This window comes from Odocoileus virginianus, chromosome 26, assembly GCF_023699985.2.
Source record: "Odocoileus virginianus isolate 20LAN1187 ecotype Illinois chromosome 26, Ovbor_1.2, whole genome shotgun sequence".
NCBI lineage: Eukaryota > Metazoa > Chordata > Mammalia > Artiodactyla > Cervidae > Odocoileus > Odocoileus virginianus.
In genome coordinates, this window is record NC_069699.1 from 15404139 (window position 1) to 15426308 (window position 22170).

Sequence of the window (22170 nt, forward strand, 5' to 3'; positions counted from 1 at the left end):
TTCTGTTCCATTGATCTATATTTCTGTCTTTGTGCCAGTACCATACTGTCTTGATGACTGTGGCTTTGTAGTAGAGTCTGAAGTCAGGCAGATTGATTCCTCCAGTTCCATTCTTCTTTCTCAGGATTACTTTGGCTATTCGAGGTTTTTTGTATTTCCATACAAATTGTGAAATTATTTGTTCTAGTTCTGTGAAAAATACCGTTGGTAGTTTGATAGGGATTGCATTGAATCTATAGATTGCTTTGGGTAGTATAGCCATTTTGACAATATTGATTCTTCCAATCCATGAACACGGTATATTTCTCCATCTGTTTGTGTCTTCTTTGATTTCTTTCATCAGTGTTTTATAGTTTTCTATGTATAGGTCTTTTGTTTCTTTAGGTAGATATACTCCTAAGTATTTTATTCTTTTTGTTGCAATGGTGAATGGTATTGTTTCCTTAATTTCTCTTTCTGTTTTCTCATTGTTATACACATATGTTTATATGTGTATATATAACTGTAACGGGCTTCGCAGGTGCCACTAGTGGTAACCCGCCTGCCAATGCAGGAGACATAAGAGACTCGATCCAGGTTCGATCCCTGGGTTGGGACGATCCCCTGGAGGAGGGCGTGCCAACACACTCCAGTATTCTTGCCTGGAGAATCCCATGGACAGAGGAGTATAGTGGGCTACAGTCCATAGGATAGCACAGAGTTGGACACAACTGAATCGACTTAGCACACACACCTGCATATACCTATAACATTGTATTAATTTTTTATATTGACACATATTGAAATAATATTAAAGTTAATCTCATCTATTTCTCTTTAAGTTTTGTAATGTGGCTACTAGAAATTGTTGCTTGCATTTTATTTCCATGGGACAGCACTGACTTAGAGGTTCTCTACTGCATCACAAAAAAGAATGAATTACTCAGTCATGCTATGGATGAACCTCAAAAGCCTTGTTATGTGAACAATAAAAAATAAAATATATGTGAACATGGCCCTACAAATAGGAGGCACAGAGGATTTAATAAGACTCAGTTCTTCCCAGTAGACCATACCTTAGGCATAATTAGATTTCCCATTACATAAATAATTAAGTTCAAGTGTGAGTTGTTTCATGTTTTTAGAAAAAGATGAATGTGCACCGGTCAAAAGTAAAATAAACAAACAAGCAAAAACGAAAACAAAACCAACAATTAAACATTAATGTACACTTTTCTTTCCAGGTGAGAGAGCGGAATGCGGTACAACCAGGTAAGAGCCGGGGATCCTGTTTCCCGCACCTGCCGCCTGAGGTGGGGAGTGGGAGGAGGCAGGAGGCGCAGGAAGGGTGGGGAGGGTGGGACTCGGTGCTGGAGCTTGGAGCAGAAGTTTTAGGGAACAGCGCCTCACCAGTGTCCCCACGGGGGCGTGACTGTGCTGAGAGGGGAGGCAAAGGCCTTTGGCTGCTCTGCTCATTCCAGCTTTAGGCTGTGACAGGGAGGGAGCCTTTCAGAGCTGCTCTGGGAGGTGGGTGTCGTCCCTCGGTGGCGCTAACCATCAGGTGGGAGGAAGGGACCGTCATATATATTGCAGAGTGGTTGAGGGCAACCAGAAGCCGGAGGCTATCAGGTTGCTGTCCACCTGTGTCCCCATCCGTTCTATGGCTGCCGAGCAAACTGCCGAGGAGGGTGGGGGCGAGGGTGCGGGACGGGACGGAGTAGGCCGGGGTCCCGGTTTGCCATGGCTCTGGATTTGGCCGGAATCCCGCACCAGCACAACGGGCACACGCATGCGCATATTCACACCAGCGCGCACAGCCCCCGCTGCCCACCCTGGCTTCCGACTTCACCGCCCTGGGGTGGACTGGTGGCGGAGCCCCTTGCTCGAGAAGTAACAGTGGACAGCTTCGCTTTCTCCAGCTCGCTCACCATTACCCTCTGCGCTTTCCCCTGAGCAGACCAGAGCCAGTGAACACTTTCACTGAGCAGCGGATAGCTGAGGGTTTGACTTCAGGACTGGACCTTTCCTTTACCTGCAGAGGATTTAGGTCCCTAAGCAGCCCCATCGCTGCCTGGGTACCTTAGAGCCCATCCGTTTCCCCATCCCCAGCCATGCCTGTCCCACCGCCCAACATGAATTTAGCGGTGGCGTCGAGGCCTGCACTTTTCCATCATGTGACCACGGAGGTCTAGTTTTTGCCTCATTCTGGGCCCAGTGACCCAGTGACATCCTTTCCCCACAAGTTCCTCCCAGTGGCTCAGAATCCTGGAAAGCTGTCCTATTTGGCAACAAGAAGGATGAACCCTCAACTCCCTCCTCATCTGGAATGGAGTTGGCTGGGAAGAGGCTTGGAAAGCTCTGGGGTTTTGAGTTTGCTGAGCCCAGGGCGGAGGAGACCAGGGCCTCTCCAGAAGCTTAGTCGGTGCAGCTGTTCCTCTGGGACCCAGCAATCTGGGAACATTGGGATGATTTGTGAGGCCAGAGGAGGCCCTCCCAGCACGTGGGCCAGCAGATGTGCAGGCTTACTTTCTAAGAATCTTTTAGAAACAAATTCCTTTTTAAAAAATGAATTAATTAATTAAATTTATTTATGGCAAATGTTGCCTTTTTAAAAAAGTTATTTATGGCAGGAGAGTGTTGTCCTTAAAAACAATTTTTTAAAAAAAATCTATCTGTGGCAAGAGAGTGTTGTCATAGTGCCCAAACACCAGAAGCTACATTTTACACCAAAGACTGCAAATAGTGCAACAGATGGGGGATGAATTGAGCCATCCCTCACTTTTTCCTAATTCCTAGAACTCATGCGGGAATAGTGGTTCCAGCAGATTGTAGGAGAGATCTGTCATCAAACCCTTAGAGAAAAGTTGAGGGGTTTTGCTTTTTTAAAAAATAAAGTCCCCTGAGATGTTGTCTTCCACACCCTCATGGACCTAGGGCCTGGGAAATCCAAGCTAGGATTACAGACCTCCCACTTAGATACACTGCACTGCACTGTACTAAGCTGTAAATCCAGCCATCTGCACTTTGGCCCTTGGCCAAGGTCAAAGGCAACTCTCTTAGTAAACTAAAAGCTTCCTCTTCTAAAAATCATTTTTAACTTACCATAGAGTGCATTGCTAGCTTGGAAGTATTTTTAAAATTAATCTTAAATGCCCCGGGTGAGCTATTTCTACACTGTGGCCCTCTTTATCTCCATAGTTTTCTGTCAAAGGTCAGTGTCATTTTGGATGATTGGTTGAGAAGATCCTCTCAACAAGCTGCCGCTGGCCTTGTAGAGATAGACCAGTTTTGCACATGGGCTGCAACACGTTGTATTTTTTTCTCACACTTTAGAATGTTATCTTAGAATAGCCCCAGTTCATAATAACCCTGTAATTAGCATCACCGCCTTAATGAACATGAATTTGAGCAAACTCCGGGAGACAGTGAAACACAAGGAAGCCTGGTGCACTGTGGTCCATGGGGTCTCAAAGAGTCAGATACTATTTAGTGACTAAACAATAAAAAAAATTAGGCAGACCAGATACAATAATACACTTGAAAGATGTATAGTAAATGGCAAAGTCAAATGCAAACGTAAAGTTTGATTACGGTTTTTCAAACCATTGACTGGGTTCACTAACTTAGAACTTGCTGCAAATCTGAATTAGTGGTGGAATCACTTGAGATTTCTTGTCTACAAAAATGCAACCCCATGCACACCCATTCGCAGCCTCCGAGAGCCTGACCACCATCCAACTATAATATTACTGCCATTTTGAATTTTGACTCCCATGTCTGTGAGGTCGTCTAGGAAAATCACCATCCTTTTGGTCACAGAATAATTTTGAGGCCACGTTCTGTGTTGCTAATGTGTGTGAATTTTCATCTTGGTTGGAAGGCAGAAAGGGAACATTGGTCTCTGGTTTCTCTTTCTTCCTCTCCGTGGCTTTCTCTGTTCCTGTTTTCCCTGCCTCTCTCTCTCTCTCTCTCTTTCTTTCTTTCCTTTTGCTCTGCCGAGCAGCAGAAGAGATGGAAGGCTTAGGCTGCCCCACTTCCCTTGGCTGGGCTGCCCCTCTGCTCCCCACTTTGTGCCCCACCCAGCACTTCAGTAAGTCGCTATCAATTTGATGTCATGCGAAGTTGGGATAGCTACGTTTCCTTGTCAGAGATTCTGCTCTGTGCACAGAGTACCACACTAAAGGAAGAAATCCAGATGTGATTCCAACAGTCCTTTGCTTTCTGCATTGAGCAGGAGAAAGTTTATAACTCCGAGGACAAAAAAATTCCCTAGGACTTAACTTTATGAAATAAATTTTAAAGGCACCTTATACTTTTTTTTTTTTTTTTTGTATTGGTGTCCAACACCTGCATTGAGTCTCTACTCTTGACCATGAGAGTTTAATAGATAATTTAATGCAATTGCTGGGTGTTCTGTGGTAAAACCCATTTCCCCATGTCCATACTCACACAAGAACCTGGAGTAGGAAGAGCTGAATTCTATTCCTGTGACCTTGGGCAAGTTTCTTAATCTCTCAGTGGCTCATTTGCCTTATGTTTAAAGTAGGTTTAATAGTTCTTGCCTACTTCTCAGGGTTGCTGTGAGGATATCATGCAGTGTGAGATAATGAAATGATCGGACACGTTCAAAAGCAGAAACCCAAATCACCATGGGAACGAGGTGGCTCAGCTGCTACCCTCCGGTTATTAAACATAAAACCTATGGCCCCCTGTCACATTTCTGGCACTCTCTTTGGCATATGTAAATTCAAAAGCAGATCCATCATAAGAAATACTCTCACATGCCTTTATCCTCAAAAAAATAAGTAACTTGTGAAAAAGAAATGACATGGACTTAGCTAACCAAATTGACATAGATCCAAGATGGGCTCAAAATAACCTTGCCTGTTGTTTCTTTTCGACGTTTTGGTCTGTGCTGTTATTTTTGGTTCCAATGTTTGGGTGGCATGAGATTTGGATTCCACTGTGTCTTTGCCCATGCATGTCCTGGAGCTAGCAGTATTTGCTCAGTATTCAGACACCAAGAGGAAGCTGATCTGAGTTCCCTTGATGGTGGGGCTGCTGAAGCAGACAGGCGAACAAGGCCAGTGAGCAAGGCAGTGTGAGTCTCATCTCCTTGATGGGCTCCACAGCACGTATGATTTATTGCCCATTCACAGAACTCAATCAAGACGTGGGGGGCCCAGGTCTCTGCGTCACACATGGACGTTATCTGTGTCAGGCTGGGTCCCCCCTTGGTACCTCCCAAATTGTGAGCTAAGCCAGTTGAAAGTGAACTGTGTCTCTTGGTTAGGGGTCTTCCTCCTAACCTTTGAAAGTCCTTTGACCTAGAAGGCTGGCAGCATTGAGTCAGGCCAACTTGGGTGGTGAAAAGTGAGCAAATAAGCCAACACAGGCCTGTGCATGTGAGCAACTCTGGAAACCGGTTCAGTGTTTGTGGCCATCTCACTGTTGTTGGTGAACTGTGGTGTGGTCGCCCCTCCCTGTGGCCGAGGTGGAGCGAGCACAGGGAGTGGAGATCTTAAAGTCAAGCAAGACACTTTCAACCTGACCCCCCAGGCCTTTTCTGGCAAGGGTTAATGGAATGGATGAGCTTGGGCAGGGTTTGGGAAAGTGCCCTAAGGTTCCATGACTGACCCAATGGGAAAATCTTGGGCTTAGAGCCCAAGAGGCTGAGTTTGGGGCCTAGCTCTGCCCCTTTCCCACTCTAGGGCTCAGTTTAGGCCTCTGTAAAATGGGGCCTCACATGCAGGGTTAAGCTGATGTTAATTATGACAGTGAATTTGAAAACACTAACTGAAAGTGTACTTGACTAAAGGACAGGAGATAGTCCTCACCCGGGGGCCCCCGAAGAAGCTGCAGCTGCCCTCCTGGCATCAGTTTCTTCATCTCTAAAATGAGAATAATAACTGCCCGGCTCTTAGATCAATGGAATAAAGATTAGTCAAGTGCATTTGAAATGCTTAGTGGCATTAGGAAGATCAGTGGCCTGGTACATTGGGAGCTGAGACTCGGTGATACATTTAAGCCAAAACAATGAAAATTAACCCTTCCAATCATCTTTGAAAGTCTCTTGCTTTCTTCGGCTACAGGTTACATCTCACCCCTGACTCCCGCTCCATCTGGTTAGCTTTGCGGGATGACAGCCTCTGATTGGAGTTTCAGTGGTTTCCCTGACAATGCCCGCCCCCCCCCCCCCCCATAATGTAGAATGCATTTGTGTTACATGAGCCTTGGTCCTGCCTGACACTGTGGATCAGTTAAGACACCCTTGAACATCCAGAGGCCTTCAGATGGAGCATTGGGCACCAATGCACTGGGGGTTCAGGCCTTCCATTTGCATTTTGTGTTCTCCTTCAGTCGTGGGTTACAATAGCGTCTTCCCCCATTGTATGTTTACCTTGGTTGCTTTCTTGATTTCTTTTGTTCCGTTTTCCCCTAGGCCCCCCTGTCTTCCCCCTAAACCACAGAAAATGAGGAGACCTAGGCCTCTCTCAGTGTGTACCCATAAACTATTTAACGGCTGTATGGAAGCGTTCATTAAGGTACTTGCTGGGGAGCCGCGGAGTCCGCGAACGTGCCCAATGTGATGGCAGCCTTTCTCCACCTCCTACCCCGGCCAACAGCCCTGCCCCGACCTACTGACAGGCTGACATCGGACATCCAGAGCTTTCCATCTGGGCCCTGGGCCAGGCCATGTAGCTGGCTGGTCTTCCTGGTGGCCTGCTTGTAGCTTCAGAGGCACTTATGTCTCTGATCAGTGGCTTCTAAGAGTGCCTTCCCTTGCTTCTCAGCCCTGACTGAGTGGGCGGTGGGGAGGGCTGTCAGCCCTGTTCCCCTGCTTGAGGAACTGCAGTCCTGACCAGGCTGAGGGACAGTTAGGGAAACCCCCTCACCTCCCATTGCACACACACGTCTCCCAGGAGCAGACTGGTTGGAAGCAACACAAAGGAAAACCCTACTCTGTGTAACAGTGTACTTTTACACAAGTGGTTTTTTTTTTTTTTTAAAGGTGAGACTAGACCAACAAAGGAAACACATATGATTTGTGTTAGAGACAACCCTTCCACCTTGTTTTGCTTCTTGTGAGGCAGTTTGGGAGAGGGGAAAAGAGATGAAGTAGTCCCTTTAGAATTCCCCAGGTTAACCCTTGACACCTTAAACTGAAAAGGAAGGTTTTCACTTCAGTGAGTTTCTCTGTTCTTGCTTCTCAGCTGCTAAGGGTGCAGGATCAAGCCATCCCAGATAGAACAGCTCAAGGCAAGTTAAGATGGTGATGGAGTTGGGAAGGGTAGCAGGTGGGAAATATCCTCAGGGCAGATGCACTCTACACGTTACTTAGAGGAGCAGGAGGAAGGTCCCTGCCAGTTACTGGAAGCCCACCACCGTCTAACAAAGACACTGACTGCAGAAAATAAAACTCATGTGAGCCAGGAGAAAAGGCCCTGAAGGCTCCCAGGCCCTGCCTGAGACACGTTTGGAGTGTTGGAGGCTGCCTCTGCTCCAGCTCTCTCTCCTCCATCCCCAGACAGGGCGTTCACAGGACTTCCTGGGCAGGGAGGGTCGGCCTCAGATGTGGGTGTGTGGGCAGGATCAGCCTGGGTCCCAGGACTGTCTCTGCCTGTGAACTGAGTTCTGGGAGAGGGAAAAGGGGACGGGAGGGCCCCAGTTGGTGCCCGAGGGGTGGGAAACAGCAGTGGCTGCTCTCAGATGCCTCAGAGGAGGGAGGCCTGGAGGACCCCAACAGGCAGGGTGCTGCTGCTGGGCACAGCAGGAAAGGGGTGCTGTTTGGAGGTGACCCCGAGTGAGCAGTTTGCCACCCAGAAGGTCACGGGAGGGGAGGGCTGTGTCGAGGGCCCTTCCTTCATCCTCCCTCCTCGCTTCTACAAGACTTCCTTCTCAAAAAAATCGCACTCCAGAGCTGAGGGGAGGCTGAGCCCCACTTGCTGCTGTCTGCCCTCAACGACCTTATTGTGTCACGCAGGAGGTTTTTGATGCAGAAAGCTGAATGTGGAGGATGATTCAAGATGAGTGCTTGGTGACTGATCGGTACAGAAAGAAGTTCTGTGAGCACTCTAGACCAGGAAGAGCTGTGAGCATCGGGGTAGGGGCAGCATTGAAGGAAGTGTCGGAACACGGCAGAGGGGAGAATGGATGGAGGAGCTGCTGAGAGAAGGAAGAGAATGAGCGAAACCTCAGAGACACGGACCTGTTTTGGAAGACGCTTAGCGCTTTGGAAACAGGCTATCTGTCAGAACGCTTGCAAGGCGCTCTCACCCGATGGCATTTGAAAGCAAAGGTGTTCTGTTTAGTGAAACAGTCTCTGAATGGAGAACTCCTACATAAAATGTGTGACAATCAAGTCATCTGACTTTACTCCCCTGACAAACAAAACACCGACGGGCGTGTTTGCCCCTTGGAAGAAGTCAGTCCTTCTGAATCTATAGGCTTTGCTGCACCTGGTCAGTCTCCCGCAAGCCTGCAACAAACGTGTTTGTCAGTGGTGCCAAAACCTTGTCTTTGAATGGACGGTCTTTGGAATGAGAAGTGTCATTCAGAGTCCAGCTTTGCAGCCACTGGAGCCACAGAATGGCAAGAGGTATAGGATGCGTTGGGCGCCAGGAGACTGGCTCTGAAAAGAGCCCCCAGAGACGGACACCCTCGAGAGGGCACGTCCCTGGAATAAGAGCACAACTTCCTCAGGGGATAGTTTGACTGAAACAAGTTTGTTTGTTAAGCGATTGCATTTCTTTGTAGTCACATGTGCTTGTACCACATATTATCAGTGCAGTTCAACCAGCTCTTCTGTGCGCCCTCTCTGAACTCAGTTTGGGCCAGACTGCAGTAGCGGGGCCCCAATCTCAAGGATGGTTAACTCTCAGAAATTGAAAAGGCAGTGTGATGCACTCAGTCCTTCAACCTTTGTGAACGGAATTTAATTTCCTCTTATGATTCCTGTGCTATCTGAAGATTCAGCATGAACTAAGAATCCCCATCTCTGAAATGCCAAACCTCTGAAAGCCTTGTCAGTATAATAACATCATGGAAATGCCATGATTATGAGGGTTTAGAGGGACAAGGGGACTTCCCTGGTGTCTCAGACAGTAAAGAATCTGCCTGCAATGCAGGAGACCCGGGTTCAATCCCTGGGTTGGGAAGATCCCCTGGAGAAGGGAATGGCAGCCCACTCCAGTTATTCTTCCTGGAGAATTCCATGGACAGAGGAGCCTGGTGGGCTGCAGTCCATAGAGGGTCACACAGAGTTGAACACGACTGAAGCAATTGAGCATGCACACACGTGAGTGTGTGACGAGGATCAGATAAGTAGCTCATGCCAGGTTCTAGAGCTCTGGCTGGCACAGAGTAAGCACCAGGGAAGTGTCAGCTGCGAGTGCTGCCTGGCTTTCCGGAGAGCGCCCACGGTCCCCACCTGACCATCTGTCACTGTGGTCCTAGGTTCAGGTGGGCTCAGCCAATGTAGGAAAATCCTAGCAGCTGAGACGCCAGGGGCTGGATGGGTGACACCGGGGAGGAGGTTCACATCCTCCTGATTCTCAGGCAGGGGGGTGGCCTTCCCCAGGAGCCGAGTGAGACACAGCACGCACCCCAGAGCCTGACCTGCTGCCTGTACGGGAAGAAAGAAGAAGGTAGTTCTCCCCTACAAATGGGCGGCTTCAGTGAAAGCAAAGGCTCTGCTTCTGTCTGCAAGATTGCCAAGGCGTTCTGACTGTATGGCCCTCCCTCACTCCAGGTTTTGTCAGTTTTGGGTTCCCTGAGGTTTTTTTCAGTGCCAGAGTGAGGGTCCTTGGGCAGAAGGAGATCAAAGTTGAGTGGGTACCTGGGACCTGCTGCCTCAGCTGTTGGGTGGGAAAGCACCGGCCACCATGTGAAACTGGAACTGGGCAGCTTGCCCTTGGGTCCTATCCAGAGGGCCCCTGAGAAACATAGTCTTGGTTACCTAAGAGCTAAGAGCGAGGTTCTCTGAGCTGACTGCAGGGACTGTCCCAGTAGACGCCTGAGGGTGTGTCCGTCCTTTCTGTGGGCAGCTGGGCTCACCTTGAGGGGTCTCAGGTGGGCTCTCATTGCTGGTGAATAAACAGCCCCTGTGTTGAGGAGAAGGTAAACTTGAGGTTAGGGAAGGGCTTAGTGCTCACTGTTCCTGCACTTTGACAAGGACTGAAAGAGGCCTCTTTGCCCTCTGGTGTCCAAGGCGGCCACCCTGGGAGGCTGGCCGGGCAGGTCCCTAGCTCCTGGGCCTCGTAGGCTGCCTGCCATCTCCCTGGCCCTTCACTGGCTGCCATTGCATTTCGGCGTTCCCGGACTCTGAAGGATCTGCTTACTCTAACTGATCTTACTCCTGCATAATCTTTTCTTTTTCTCCTGCTCTGCTGCCTGTTTATTTTTTGTTATCAGAGGAAGAAGAAATGCTCGATCCAGGAACCAGGTATTTACTGGAAAGGTCCGTCAGCCCCATTCAACTCGATGGAAACTGTCTTTAGTCCTGACTTGTAGCACAGGGCCCGCCTTGCCTGTTGCCAACGAGTCCACTTTATTATCCCCTCTGTGACTCTAGTTAAGGAAAGAATTCCCAGATGGGGTGTGGAGGAGCCACAAAACCATCCAATTTCATGTTTTTTTCCCCTGTCCCTTTTACGTGAGCATACTAGTACATATGCCTTCTGCTTCCTCACGTTCTGAGGAGGCTAGTATTTAATTTGGCCCATTTTAAAAAAGAGTTGTTGTTCTTGTTTTATTTTATTTTTTAAGATTGTGTGCTCTGTAAGTTGCCTTAAATAGCAGAAGGGTCAACCAATGATGGAATCCAAAGGAAAATGATCCCTTGCCCAGCTCTCTGTGGCCTTGGGCCAGCCTAGGGAAATGTCATTGAACTTGACATTGACACCCCAGATACATGTGTTTAGAGCTGCCTCTTAGTCAACCTTTCTGAATAAGGTGGCCGCTCAGTGGTCAGTGGCTGACAATAATTTTTTCTAGAAGTTTTCCTTGTAACATGTACTGTTAAACCAAGTTACCTGTCTGGATGTTTAGGTTGTTACATCATGAGTAGAGCTGGTCTTCCCTTCTCAGAGCTCAGAAGGACCCCTGGGGCCAGCCTTGTTTCTCCCGTAGTGTGCCCTTCTTCATGCCGGCAGCAGGTCCTGACAGCAGGTCCTACAGTCCTAGGCAGAATTCCTTGCTCCTTCCCTGAGTGCTGGGAGAACGGAGTTGAGTTGGGAGGGGAGGGGGAGGCAGAGAAGCCCTGGAGAGCGGACTCTAGCTCTCTCCACACAGTGGGCTCCCTCCCCTCCCTCCATGTGCCTGTGAGGCCTCCCGAGCCCTGATTCCTTCCCAGCTGAGTAAGGAGACAGAGCATTTCTTTTAAATTATCATAACTATGCCTTTTCTGCAATAACAGAAAACTTTCTGTTTTAACTGTTTGTGGAGACTTTAAATTAGTGGTTCCTTGCTTGTTTTCTTACTAATCCGATGGTACTAATATTCTGGCTTGAGTTCGTAATCTGTGTTTGCAGTGTCTTCTATCCTGTGGTGGTTGCCAAGTCCAATACAACTCACGACTTTTTTTCTTAAGGATTCAGGACAAGCTATACCACTGGTCGTCGAGAGCTGTATCCGATACATCAATTTATACGGTAAGCGTCATCTCAGGGCAGTGTTTCCAGTTCTTTCAACGGGTGCCAGGCTGTTTTCCGTAAGAGATGAAATTCAGGTCTTCATCTTGGTGGATTCCTGCTCCTGCTCTCCTTAAGGGAGGGGAAAGCTCCGTAGAACCGCTGCTATTCTGACTGCTGTCTGTTGAGCCTTCTGTGTTGGGGGGACTGCAGGTGGTGGTGAGAAGACCTGGGAACTGGGAACACCGAGGGCCAGGGAGGGGTCACAGGAGAACAATATTAGTTCCTTCCTCACTCCCACCCAAGCCCAGAACTCTGCAGTTTTAGCGGTGACTGAGGTTGGCCATCCAACCGGCTAATACTGCTAGACGGTAGCAATTCCATGAAGGAAATGAGAGTGTCTGGGATTTGCTACGTGGTGTTCCCAGCACTTAATGTGTGCCTCCATCTATTTATTTATTCATTCCTCCAGAAATATATTTGCAGAGTGCAGAGCAGGCACTGTTTCTGACAATGGCAGCACAGCCGTGACAAGACAAGCAGGCTGCCAGCCCTCGTAGCTTGCATGACCAATTAGAAGGGCAAGGGAATGAGTGAGCAGAGAGATACGTAGTCAAATTTCAGCCACTGATGATGCCTAAGAACTGACTAAGGGGATAGAGAATGGCTCGAGGAGGGCAGGGCTGACTTGGCTAAGGTTGTAAGGAGAGCCGTCTCCGAGGAAGTGGTATCTGAGTAGAAGCCAACCTTTGCAGTCCAGGTGGAGAGAGTGTTTTGAATGTCAAGGCCTAATATGGGGAGCAAGACCAGCATGCCTGGACAGGACTGAGCCAGGAGGATGGGGCAAGAGACCCAGGTGGTAGAAATTCAGCATTGGTTAACAAAAGAAATGAACGACGTTTATTGAGCACATTCTTTATATACAAACCAAACTTTAAAGCCTGCCTTTAAGGGTAAACACTTCCATAAATTATAATGTGGAGAGTTGTTTGCTATGGAAAACTGAATCTCAGGGAAAGGATCCCAGTCTTAATTTCCTTTTCAGATGAGTGAGGTCCTCTAATCTTGGCTTGTAGGTCACTGTTTTGTTGTTACTGCTGTGTCAGATAGCAAGGTCTGCTCTTCTTTATGGCCTTGTAGAAACACATAACAAATGAGTTCGTCTTTCTTTAGTAAGTTAACCTTCCCCAAACTCCTCGATCCCAAGTCAGCATACGCTCTAGACTCTAGATTTTCTTGAAGAAAGACAAAGTCTCTGATGGGCGAGGGGATGGTTGAGGGAGTGGTATTAATCATTGTTGTTCAAAATCTCTGTGACTGTTAAACCCCAGTGGCATTTGTTAACTCAGGTCAAGCTACCTGGAACAGTGCAACTAATGAACTTGGTAGGCAGCATTTCACTACCCAGTTATTTGATTGAGCTAACCTGGGAGTTAAAGTGGAAGTTATTCCCTGGTCCAGTGTTGATACAAATTTCTTGTTTCCTTCAAGCCTGAACAAGAGGCCATAGACATATAAAGCAGAATGCGGCTGAGAATTTGGACCATCTACAGTTCATTGTAAAGGCTCTTCTTGGGCTTCTGTTGGGAGACGGCTATTGGGAATGACTCTTACAAATGATGATGGGAGAAAGAGACAAGTAGTGGGGAGATTTCATCCATGTTCCCAGTGGTCTGATGAGTTCAAGGCATTTCCTCTCCTTCTTTTTGTTTATTTCTTTTAGGACTCCAGCAGCAAGGCATCTTCAGAGTGCCAGGATCTCAGGTTGAAGTCAATGACATCAAAAATTCCTTTGAGAGAGGTAAGTACGGAGTGATCATCTCCAGCTTGTGTCCAGAGGAAGCCAGGGTGGGTATGAACACGTTTATTGGAGCCAGTGTTGCTGGGGCAGCTTTTATCAACATCTCTTTCCAGCTTCACCTTGAGGTACTTTACCTTGGTAACTTGAAATCAGCCAAGGCGGGGTTTACACCACAGAAATTGGGCAACACTAAAACCTTTTAATTTTTCTTTTTCCCACTGTTGAATAATTACCAGCACACTTGGGTGACTTTCTCTGATGGATTCTGCAGTGGTTGCTGGGGAAAGAGGGCTTTGGAATTATTATGCGAATCTGTAAAGGCTTCTGTGTTTTAGAAAAGTTGGAAGAACATAGATAATATGGTGTGGCTTAGAACGTCTTAATTCTTACTTTTTTTGCAGTGTTTTTGGCAAAGCTGTGCATTGGGAGGAAGAGATCATAAACTCCCCGTTCCCCTTGGGGAGGTTACCTAGTTCCCACTTTGATATAAAAGCTTATCAGAAGTCAAATGTCCACCAGAGTGTGGCTTACTTGGTTTAGCCTCCCTTGGCCTCAGGATCCCTGATGGGACAGATGGCCAGTGGCAGTGTTTGTGCAAAGTCAGGACTTCATAGGGTCAGGAAAAGCTCTGCCATTTTGATACTAGTGCATATCTTGCTGCTATAGTGAATCTTGGAGTCTGGGCATTTCTGTTCAAAGAAATATTTTCCAACATCATGAATGAGTGCTAAGTTGCTTCAGTGGTGTCTGTCCCTTTGCAACCCTATTGACTGTAGCTTGCCAGGCTCCTCTGTCCATGGGATTCTCCAGGAATACTGGAGTGGGTTGCCATGCCCTCCTTCAGGAGATCTTCCCAATACAGGGATCAAATCCATGCCTCTTATATCTCCTGCACTGGCAGGAGGGTACTTTAGTGCCAACTGGGAAGCCGCTTCTATCATCACGTTCCCTGGTTATTGAACAAAGTCCATCCTGGGGAGGAAAGAAAAGCCAGTGTTGGGGCATCCTGAGCAATACCTCTGCTGTGGTCTCACAGCATTTGGAAGTATCATATCTCCATAGTTTATTCCTCAACTCTGATTTACTGCCTTTTTTTCTGAGTGGTTAAATACCAAGTTTGGTCTGAGGACCCCAATCCCACACCCATTTCCTCACAGGACACTACTTCCCAAATTACAAAGCACTTTCTTACCCATTCATCCATATAATCCTACAAATAGCCTTGGAAGGTATATACTTTGTCCCTGATGGTTGTGCTCTGAGCAGGCCTCCCCCTGAAGTTCCAGCCGTAGAATTCTCCTGACTTATTGCCAGACCTGATTCACCCTCGCCCTGTCCTCCTGCTTCTATCCCGAGACCTAGCTTCAGGGTGGAGGAAACATCAGCCCCCATTGCCCTCAGCACAGAGCCTGGCATCCCAGGGCACTCTGGCGTGGAACCGGGTGGAGAGCAGGGTTGGGCTGGATGTGGCTCTCAGTGACCTCCTAGGGTCCCAGGAAGCTTAGGTTTTAGATTCCACTCCAGAATCTGGGGCGCTTAGAACCAGAGAGCTCCAGAACTGCCCTGCTCCATACTCCTACTGAAACATTTATTCATCCACTCAACAAGCCTCCATTGAGCCCTGCGCTGCACTCGGTGATGGACTGGGTCCTGGAAGTACAATAGGAACAAGAGACAAGTCACTGCTAGCTGGGAAGGTAAACAGCATGATCAGTGCAAGGATGGGGTAAGTGGTGGGTGGGAGCCACGAGCTCAGCTTGGGTGAAGGGGGAGGAATAGAAACGCCTCAGAAGGCTTCCTGGAGGAGGCTATGCCTGAGCTGAGGCTTGAAGAGTAAGAATCAGGGGAAGAGTGGAAAGGGCATTCTGGACCAAGGGAACAGCATGTGCAAAGCCCACCAAGCAAGAGGTATCCTCCCGGATAGGACTGGAAGTTCCTCATTTCCATGCCCTCCTCTCGGCATCGCCAGCCAGCCCAGCCAGGGTTTGGTTTCTTTGTTTGCTTTGACTCCTTAGCACCCCTGCTGCCCTGTGTTCATTGTAAGTGAGCAGAGCTGGACCCTCTGGACGCTTTGCTAGTTCTTGGGAGCATCCCACTATACAGAACTCCTTGTATCTCATGAGTAAACTCACTGCCTGGTGCCTCAGCCTGCTGACTGCCCCCAACCCCCTTGCATTTTCTTACTTGCCAGTGTCTTCTTAGTAAGTACCCTGTTGTATCAGGCAGCCACGCCCAACCCCAGCAGCCCTGCTTTCTTTCCTTCCTGAACGTGATTTCTAAGGTCAGTACCTCCTGTCACTTGCTTGGGTGCCTTGGAGGGGTGATGTGCACATTAGAATTCTCTGGTCCTAACAAGCCTTGGAACAGTGGTTCACTGTTGTCTCCCAGGCTAGTCTTCTGTCTCTGTTTTCCCCACAAACCAGTTCTCCTGTCCTCTTTCTATGTAAAGATGAGAGAGCTGACTGTGATTTCTCCTTATGTGGAAGGGTGGCTGGAACAGGAATTGATGGCCCTTTCACCCTGTACTGATCAAGGTAGAATTTGGATTTGGGGCTGAAATCACTGCACATAGGGTCTGACACATTCGAGACTCAGGACCTGTCTTTCTCAGATCTATTTCCTGCCCAAGGAAGAGGGGTGTGAGCAGGAAACACAGGGAGGGGTTGTCATATTGCGGAGCCTCAAGATGGGGCTGGGAGGGTCCTGGCTGCAGAGACCCACCCTTGAGACCACCTGTGGGCTTCCTGCCACGTCCCCATCCAGCAGCACTTTCCCCTAGAGCCCTGAGCACGTGCTGTGTGTTCACTTTCCCCTGGGCACAGCCCTGCCTGCAGCCTTTCAGCAGTGCCTGGGTGACCTGGCTGAAAGCAGGGTGCAGGCAGGGCTGTTCGGTAACGATTCTACCTCCCTCCCTGGAAACTAGCTCGCAAAGTTGGAACAGCAATTTTCTCTCATATGTGCCTGGAATTTTAGCTCTGATTCTCCCTAGAGGAAGCCGTCATTCACACACACCACTCTGCTCGTCTTGAGCTCTTCTGGAGCCAAGTTGGCTAGTCTTGCAGAGAGCCAAAGGCCTGGACTAGGAGGGAGGAATATTTGATGGCTCCTTTTATGAGTGATGGCTTCCCTTGTGGCTCAGCTGTTAAAGAGTCTGCCTGCAATGCGGGAGACCTGGGTTCGATCCCTGGGTTGGGAAGACCCCCTGGAGAAGGGAAAAGCTACCCACTCCAGTATTCTGGCCGGGAGAATTCCATGAACTGTATAGTCCATGGGGTTGCAAAGAGTAGGACATGACTGTGTGACTTTCATTTTCACTTTTATGAATGAGGGGCTTCCCTGGTGGCTCATGAAGTGCCTTCTGGAAGGAAGAGCAAGAATGAATGGTGTATGTGTCTGTCAGTCTGTAGTCAATATGTTAACCATGCTTGACAAAGGGAGCTTATATGAAGGGAATAAAATTCATGTGCTTTTGGATCATGAGACCACAATAGTAATGCATGGTACAACAAGGAAACAGCTTAATATAGCACAGAGTTTTCAGATTCTTCTGATCCTTCAGAGGAGCCTCAGGGTTACTGCTGGGTTAGAGAGGAGGTGGGGCTTGGACTTTTCTCTAAATTCAATCAAGGCGGTTTTGCTCATCTGTGGGAACTTTTTTCTTGAGAAAGAAAAAAAAAAGTTGGGTTTCCACTATAAAGGAAGGAGGGAGAGAAGGAGGAAAGGAAGGAAGATGACAGATGTATGGGTAGATAGATAGATAAATAGATACATACATAAATAGGTATATAGGCACATGTGCAGACAGGCAGCAGACAGAACTGAAAACCACACGTAGAAGAAGGAATATCTCCCAGGCATCATGAGACCTGGGAGCTGCTGGTGTCTGTGTTTGACTCCATGGGCAAGTTGTTTCATTTTGCAGCCTCAGCTTTCTCTCAGGAGAGGGATGGTGCTGGAACCACGCCTCCTTTGGTGCTGTGCGGTGCTGTTGTGAGGATTAAGAGACAGCACGTGTGCCAGTGTGCTTCTCACTTAAAAAGTGCTATATCAGTATAAGCAATATATTCCCCAATGTTTTCTCTCTTCTTTCCCCATGAGAAAGTCTTGTGGGGTAAGCATTCTCATCTCCTCCTGTGGGAACATCTGAGAGGTAGAATGCAGTGCCTGGGCTGCCACACATGGATGGTCGCTCAAGCTGGGCACTGCCCAAGGGTACTCATCCATGAGGGCAGGAGGGAGCTGAACTCTGGCTCAGGCCCTGGAAGGTGCATGTCCTGGTTCAGAAAGGGGTAGGGGTGGGGTGCTTTCTCTAATTTGCACTAAAGCATGTTGGGGCTAACCGAGGCCTGCCACTCACACACATTCTCTTCCCACGGAGGCAGAGTATACTCAGATCCAAGTATGAATTTCCCATCCTGCTCATCATTGCTTACCAGTCTCAGATTGCTCTGGGCTGTTCTGGAAGGAGGAGGAGGTTGAAGGAGGTGTCAGATTGCTGCCAGCTCCAGCAGCCCCCATGAAACTAAGAAGTGCTGCTCTCCTGAGATGTTTTCCCCTCTGCAGTTGGCAAAATTTTAAAAGACATCCCACGGGCAGGGCTGTGGAGAAGCAGCCTTCTCCAGTGTTGCTGGTAGGAGGAGAAAAATGGTGCAGCCCTACTGGAGGAGAATTTGGCTTTATCTGATGAAACCACACATTAGTTTACCCTTTGACCCACCAATCCCACTTCCAGGAACCTACCACAGAGACGTGTGGTAGGAATAGGAAACATAGTTAGGAGGCTATTTGTTCTGGCAGTGTTAGTAACAGCAGAAGATTGTAATGTCAATCCGTGGGAGACTGGTTGACTGAGTTATGATCTATCCATGAAACAGAGTACTTTGCAGCCGTTAAACAAAACGGGGACGGCCCCAGCGCCTGGCCCAGTGAACCCACTGGCCAGTGGACCGCCGATCTGCACCGCGCACCCCATGTCTGGTTTCTCCAGCATTGCCACTGTGAAGAAAGTGGTTCAACAGCTCCGGCTGGAGGCTGGACTTGACTGGGTGAAGGTTTTCCCAGGCAGCTGCAGATTTGAAACAATTCTGTCTGCTGAATGCTCAGGCACTCTGAGCAGACCCCTTCAGACCCCAGAAAGTCTGTTCCTTTTTGCAGCAAAAGGAATCTTTACAAGCTTTTCTAAAACCACTTTTCATAAACCGGTGAATATTCAAAGGAAAGCTAAACTTGAATCCTGTACAAAAGTCTCTCACTGTAACACAGGCCATACTATACAGACTTCTACTTCTGTTAGTCCTTAATGTCGACCTCGCTGAATATTCATGAATTTCTGTTTCACAAGAAATTATTTTATATACACTGGCGGCAGCATACAGTAAAATACTTAGTATAAAAACATTTTTTTAAAAAATGAGACACTTCCTGTGAACTGACATGGAAGGATTTCTAAGATTTACTGTTAAGAGAAAAAACAAACAAGTATATGTAGTAATAGAAGATACTACTTCCATTGTGTTAGAAATGAGGGAACGTTAAAATGTTGTATATATGTATTGTATTTGCTTACTTTTGCAGAAATAAAGATAGCAGGACAAATCAGAGACCAATGAAAATGGTTAAATGTAAGGTGTAGGTGGGAGAAAGATAAGAATAGGGCTTCTCTGCAAGCAACTTTTTAATCTATCTGGTTTTGACTCTTGGACCACATAAATGTTTTTCAAAATTGTGAAGTTTCATTTAAGATTTATAAAAAAATAAAATCCCCCAAATTGAATATAAACAGAAACAAATGAGCTGTATATCAGATTGAGAACCATACAGAGAGTAACTTTTCAACATGTGCTTGGTCATACAGTTTTTAACAGCTCTATTGAATTTCATACCTTAAGGCTCACCTATTTTTAAAGTGTACATTTTGGTAGTTTCTAATATATCAATAGAGTTGTACATCATCACTAGTCAATCCAGAGATCAAACCAGTCAACCAGTAAATCCTAAAGGAAATCAAGCCTGAATATTCATTGAAAGGACTCATGTTAAAGTTGAAGCTCCAATTCTATGGCCACCTGATGCGAAGAGCTGACTCACTGGAAAAGACCCTGATGCTGGGAAAGATTGAAGGCAAAAGGAGAAGAAGGCGGCAGAGGATGAGATGGTTAGATAGCATCATCACCTCAATGGACATGAATCTGAATAAACTCCAAGAGAGAGTGAAAGACAGGGAAGCCTGGCATGCTGCAGTCCATGGGGTTGCAAAGAGTTGAACGGTACTTATCGACTGAACAATGGCATCATCTCCAAAATCTAATTTCAGAAAATTATCATCATTCCCTAAAAAGAACCTTGTACCCATTTGTAGTTATTCCCTATACCATTTATACCCCGCCCCCCCACTGCTAATCTACTTTCTATGTTCTTTTTTCTTAATAAATGTATTCATCTTTTATATTTTTGGCTGTGCTGGGTCTCTGTTACTGCACCAGGACTTTCTCTAGTTGCTGTGAGTGGGGGCTACTCTCTAGTTGCAGTGCATGGGCTTCTCATTGCATTGGCTTCTCTTGCTGTAGAGCCTGGGCTCCAAGGCATGCAGGCTTCAGTAGTCGCAACTCGCAGGTGGTAGAGTGCAGGCTCAGTAGTTGTAGCTCACAGGCCTAGTTGCCCCTTGGCATGTGGAATCTTCCCTGACCAGGGATTGAACCTGTGTCTCCTGCATTGGCAGGTGGATTCTTAACCCCTGGACCACCAAGGAAGCCCTCTACTTTCTGTCTTTTGATCATTCATGTTTAGTGAGATACATTTTGAGAACCCCAAAGATAAAAACAAAAGCCCAGCAAATAAATCTTAAATTTTATGTGGTAGGTTTATTGTTAGTGGTAATATTATTATTATAATAAAAATCTGAAACTACTTTATGTATATTGTAGAATAAGGCAGATGTATTAAAATATTAAATATCACTAATATTCAGAAAAAGTTTTCACTGTAAGAAAAATGAAATGCAAATACAAAATAAATGAAGGTAAAGAAAACCTTGTATCTTAAATACAAATTAGAAAGATCAACATCAGTGTGAATGCATGAAAAGTAATATATATGTGTGTGTATATATGTACACACACACACACACACACACACTGTATTTACTGAAAGAACCTGAAAGTTCTTTATAACAGTCCTATAGTAATGAACACACCTAAAACCTAGATCTTGGTTTCTAAATACCATTCCCTACAAAAAACAAACAGAACTCCTTGAAGAAGTTTTTTTTATTACAGGTCTGGGTCAAGGAAAGTACAAGGATTCAGAGATATCTTTTATGCCAGAAAACAAGGAAGTAATCAGTAGCGATCACATCAAAAGAACATAAGAAAGGACTCCCCCCGGCCAAATCTGAGCATCCCAATGAATAGTGGGTAGTGGGTTAAACACATTGAATTAAAAATTATAAAAACAAGTCCATAAAATGTTAAAAAAAAAAAAAGAGGAAGGTGGAGGGAATACGGAGAAAGGTTTTCTTTGTAGAAGAATGTCAGCTAGTAATTATAGATGGAATGATAGAATTAGAAAATCACCATTTTGTTGGAACCCCAGGGTAATAATTGATTTGGACAAAAATGATCATCGGATGCCCAAAACACTGCGTAAAATATGTTGAGTATGGTGGTAGGCACATAGATCACTACTGTTTATAAAAATATTTTATATTTTATTTATATTGATTATTACAAAGGAGAAATTATACCTTTACAATGCAGAGATCTGGAGGCCACCACCTTAACTCAATGATCAGACATCGTCTACATAGCATTCTTGCCTAAAATGTTTAACCTGACTCTGATCATGAGGAAGCAGTCAGACAAATCCAGAGTGTGAGACATTGTACAAGGCAGTTGGCCTGGACTCTTCAAAAGAGCCAATATTATGAAAGGCAAACTAACAATAAAAATGTTGGAGTCTATTTTACATTAAAAAGACTAAAGAGACGTAACAACTGAATGAATGGTGTGAACACTGATTAGATCGTAGCTTTAGAAAAATTCTATGACAGACATGGGACAAAGGGGAGACGTTTGAGCAGAGTCTGTACGTGAGATGGTGTTTGGAACTCTTGTTAATTTTCCTAGGTGCCATAGTGTTGTGTGTTGTGTGGTTATGCAGCGGAAGATCCTTATACTTAGGAGAAATGAGTTGAAGTATTTAGCAGTGATGTGTTATAATGTCTATAGAATACTCTCAAATAATTGAGCAATCATAATTATAAGTGAGAGAAAAGGGAGAGAAAGCATATATGGCAAGATGAGTTTAAGTGTATGGTGATGGATGTTCATTATTTTCATTCCTCAATATTTTAATAGATTTGAACAGTTTCAAAATCAGTTATAGGGAGGCCTCTAAATATACTGTGCTGGGGGGGCTGTTGCATCTGCCTGTCCTCCAATTCAGGCTGGGCCAGGTGCCCTCACCTGCCATCTGCACACATGCTGCCTCCTAACCACACTGAATCATCATCTCCTGTTTCCTTTCAGGTGAAGACCCCCTTGTGGATGACCAAAATGAACGAGATATCAATTCAGTCGCTGGCGTTCTAAAACTGTATTTCCGAGGACTGGAAAACCCACTCTTTCCTAAGGAAAGGTTTCAGGATTTGATATCTACTATTAGTAAGTATTTCCTCAGTGGAATAATCAGTTCCTTGACAAATCTTTATTGGAGCGGCACTCCAGGCTTATCACTGCAGGAGGGGTGCTGTGAAAGACGCCA

General features: G+C 46.5%; 1 protein-coding gene across 6 annotated transcripts in view; it reads left to right on the forward strand.

The window, feature by feature from the left end:
• SRGAP3 (SLIT-ROBO Rho GTPase activating protein 3) overlaps positions 1 to 22170 on the forward strand; it is a 250339-nt gene that overhangs the window by 202335 nt on the left and 25834 nt on the right. For 2 of the 6 annotated variants that reach the window (XM_070455600.1, XM_070455605.1), the window contains exons 11-16: positions 1224 to 1251; positions 3983 to 4069; positions 10393 to 10438; positions 11570 to 11630; positions 13333 to 13410; positions 21936 to 22070. In XM_070455600.1, coding sequence (XP_070311701.1) covers positions 1224 to 1251; positions 3983 to 4069; positions 10393 to 10438; positions 11570 to 11630; positions 13333 to 13410; positions 21936 to 22070 — 435 coding nt within the window. Of the gene's footprint in view, positions 1 to 1223; positions 1252 to 3982; positions 4070 to 6421; positions 6525 to 10392; positions 10439 to 11569; positions 11631 to 13332; positions 13411 to 21935; positions 22071 to 22170 lie in introns of all 6 variants that reach the window. The other 4 variants (XM_070455601.1, XM_070455602.1, XM_070455603.1 and 1 more) reach the window with 4 other exon arrangements.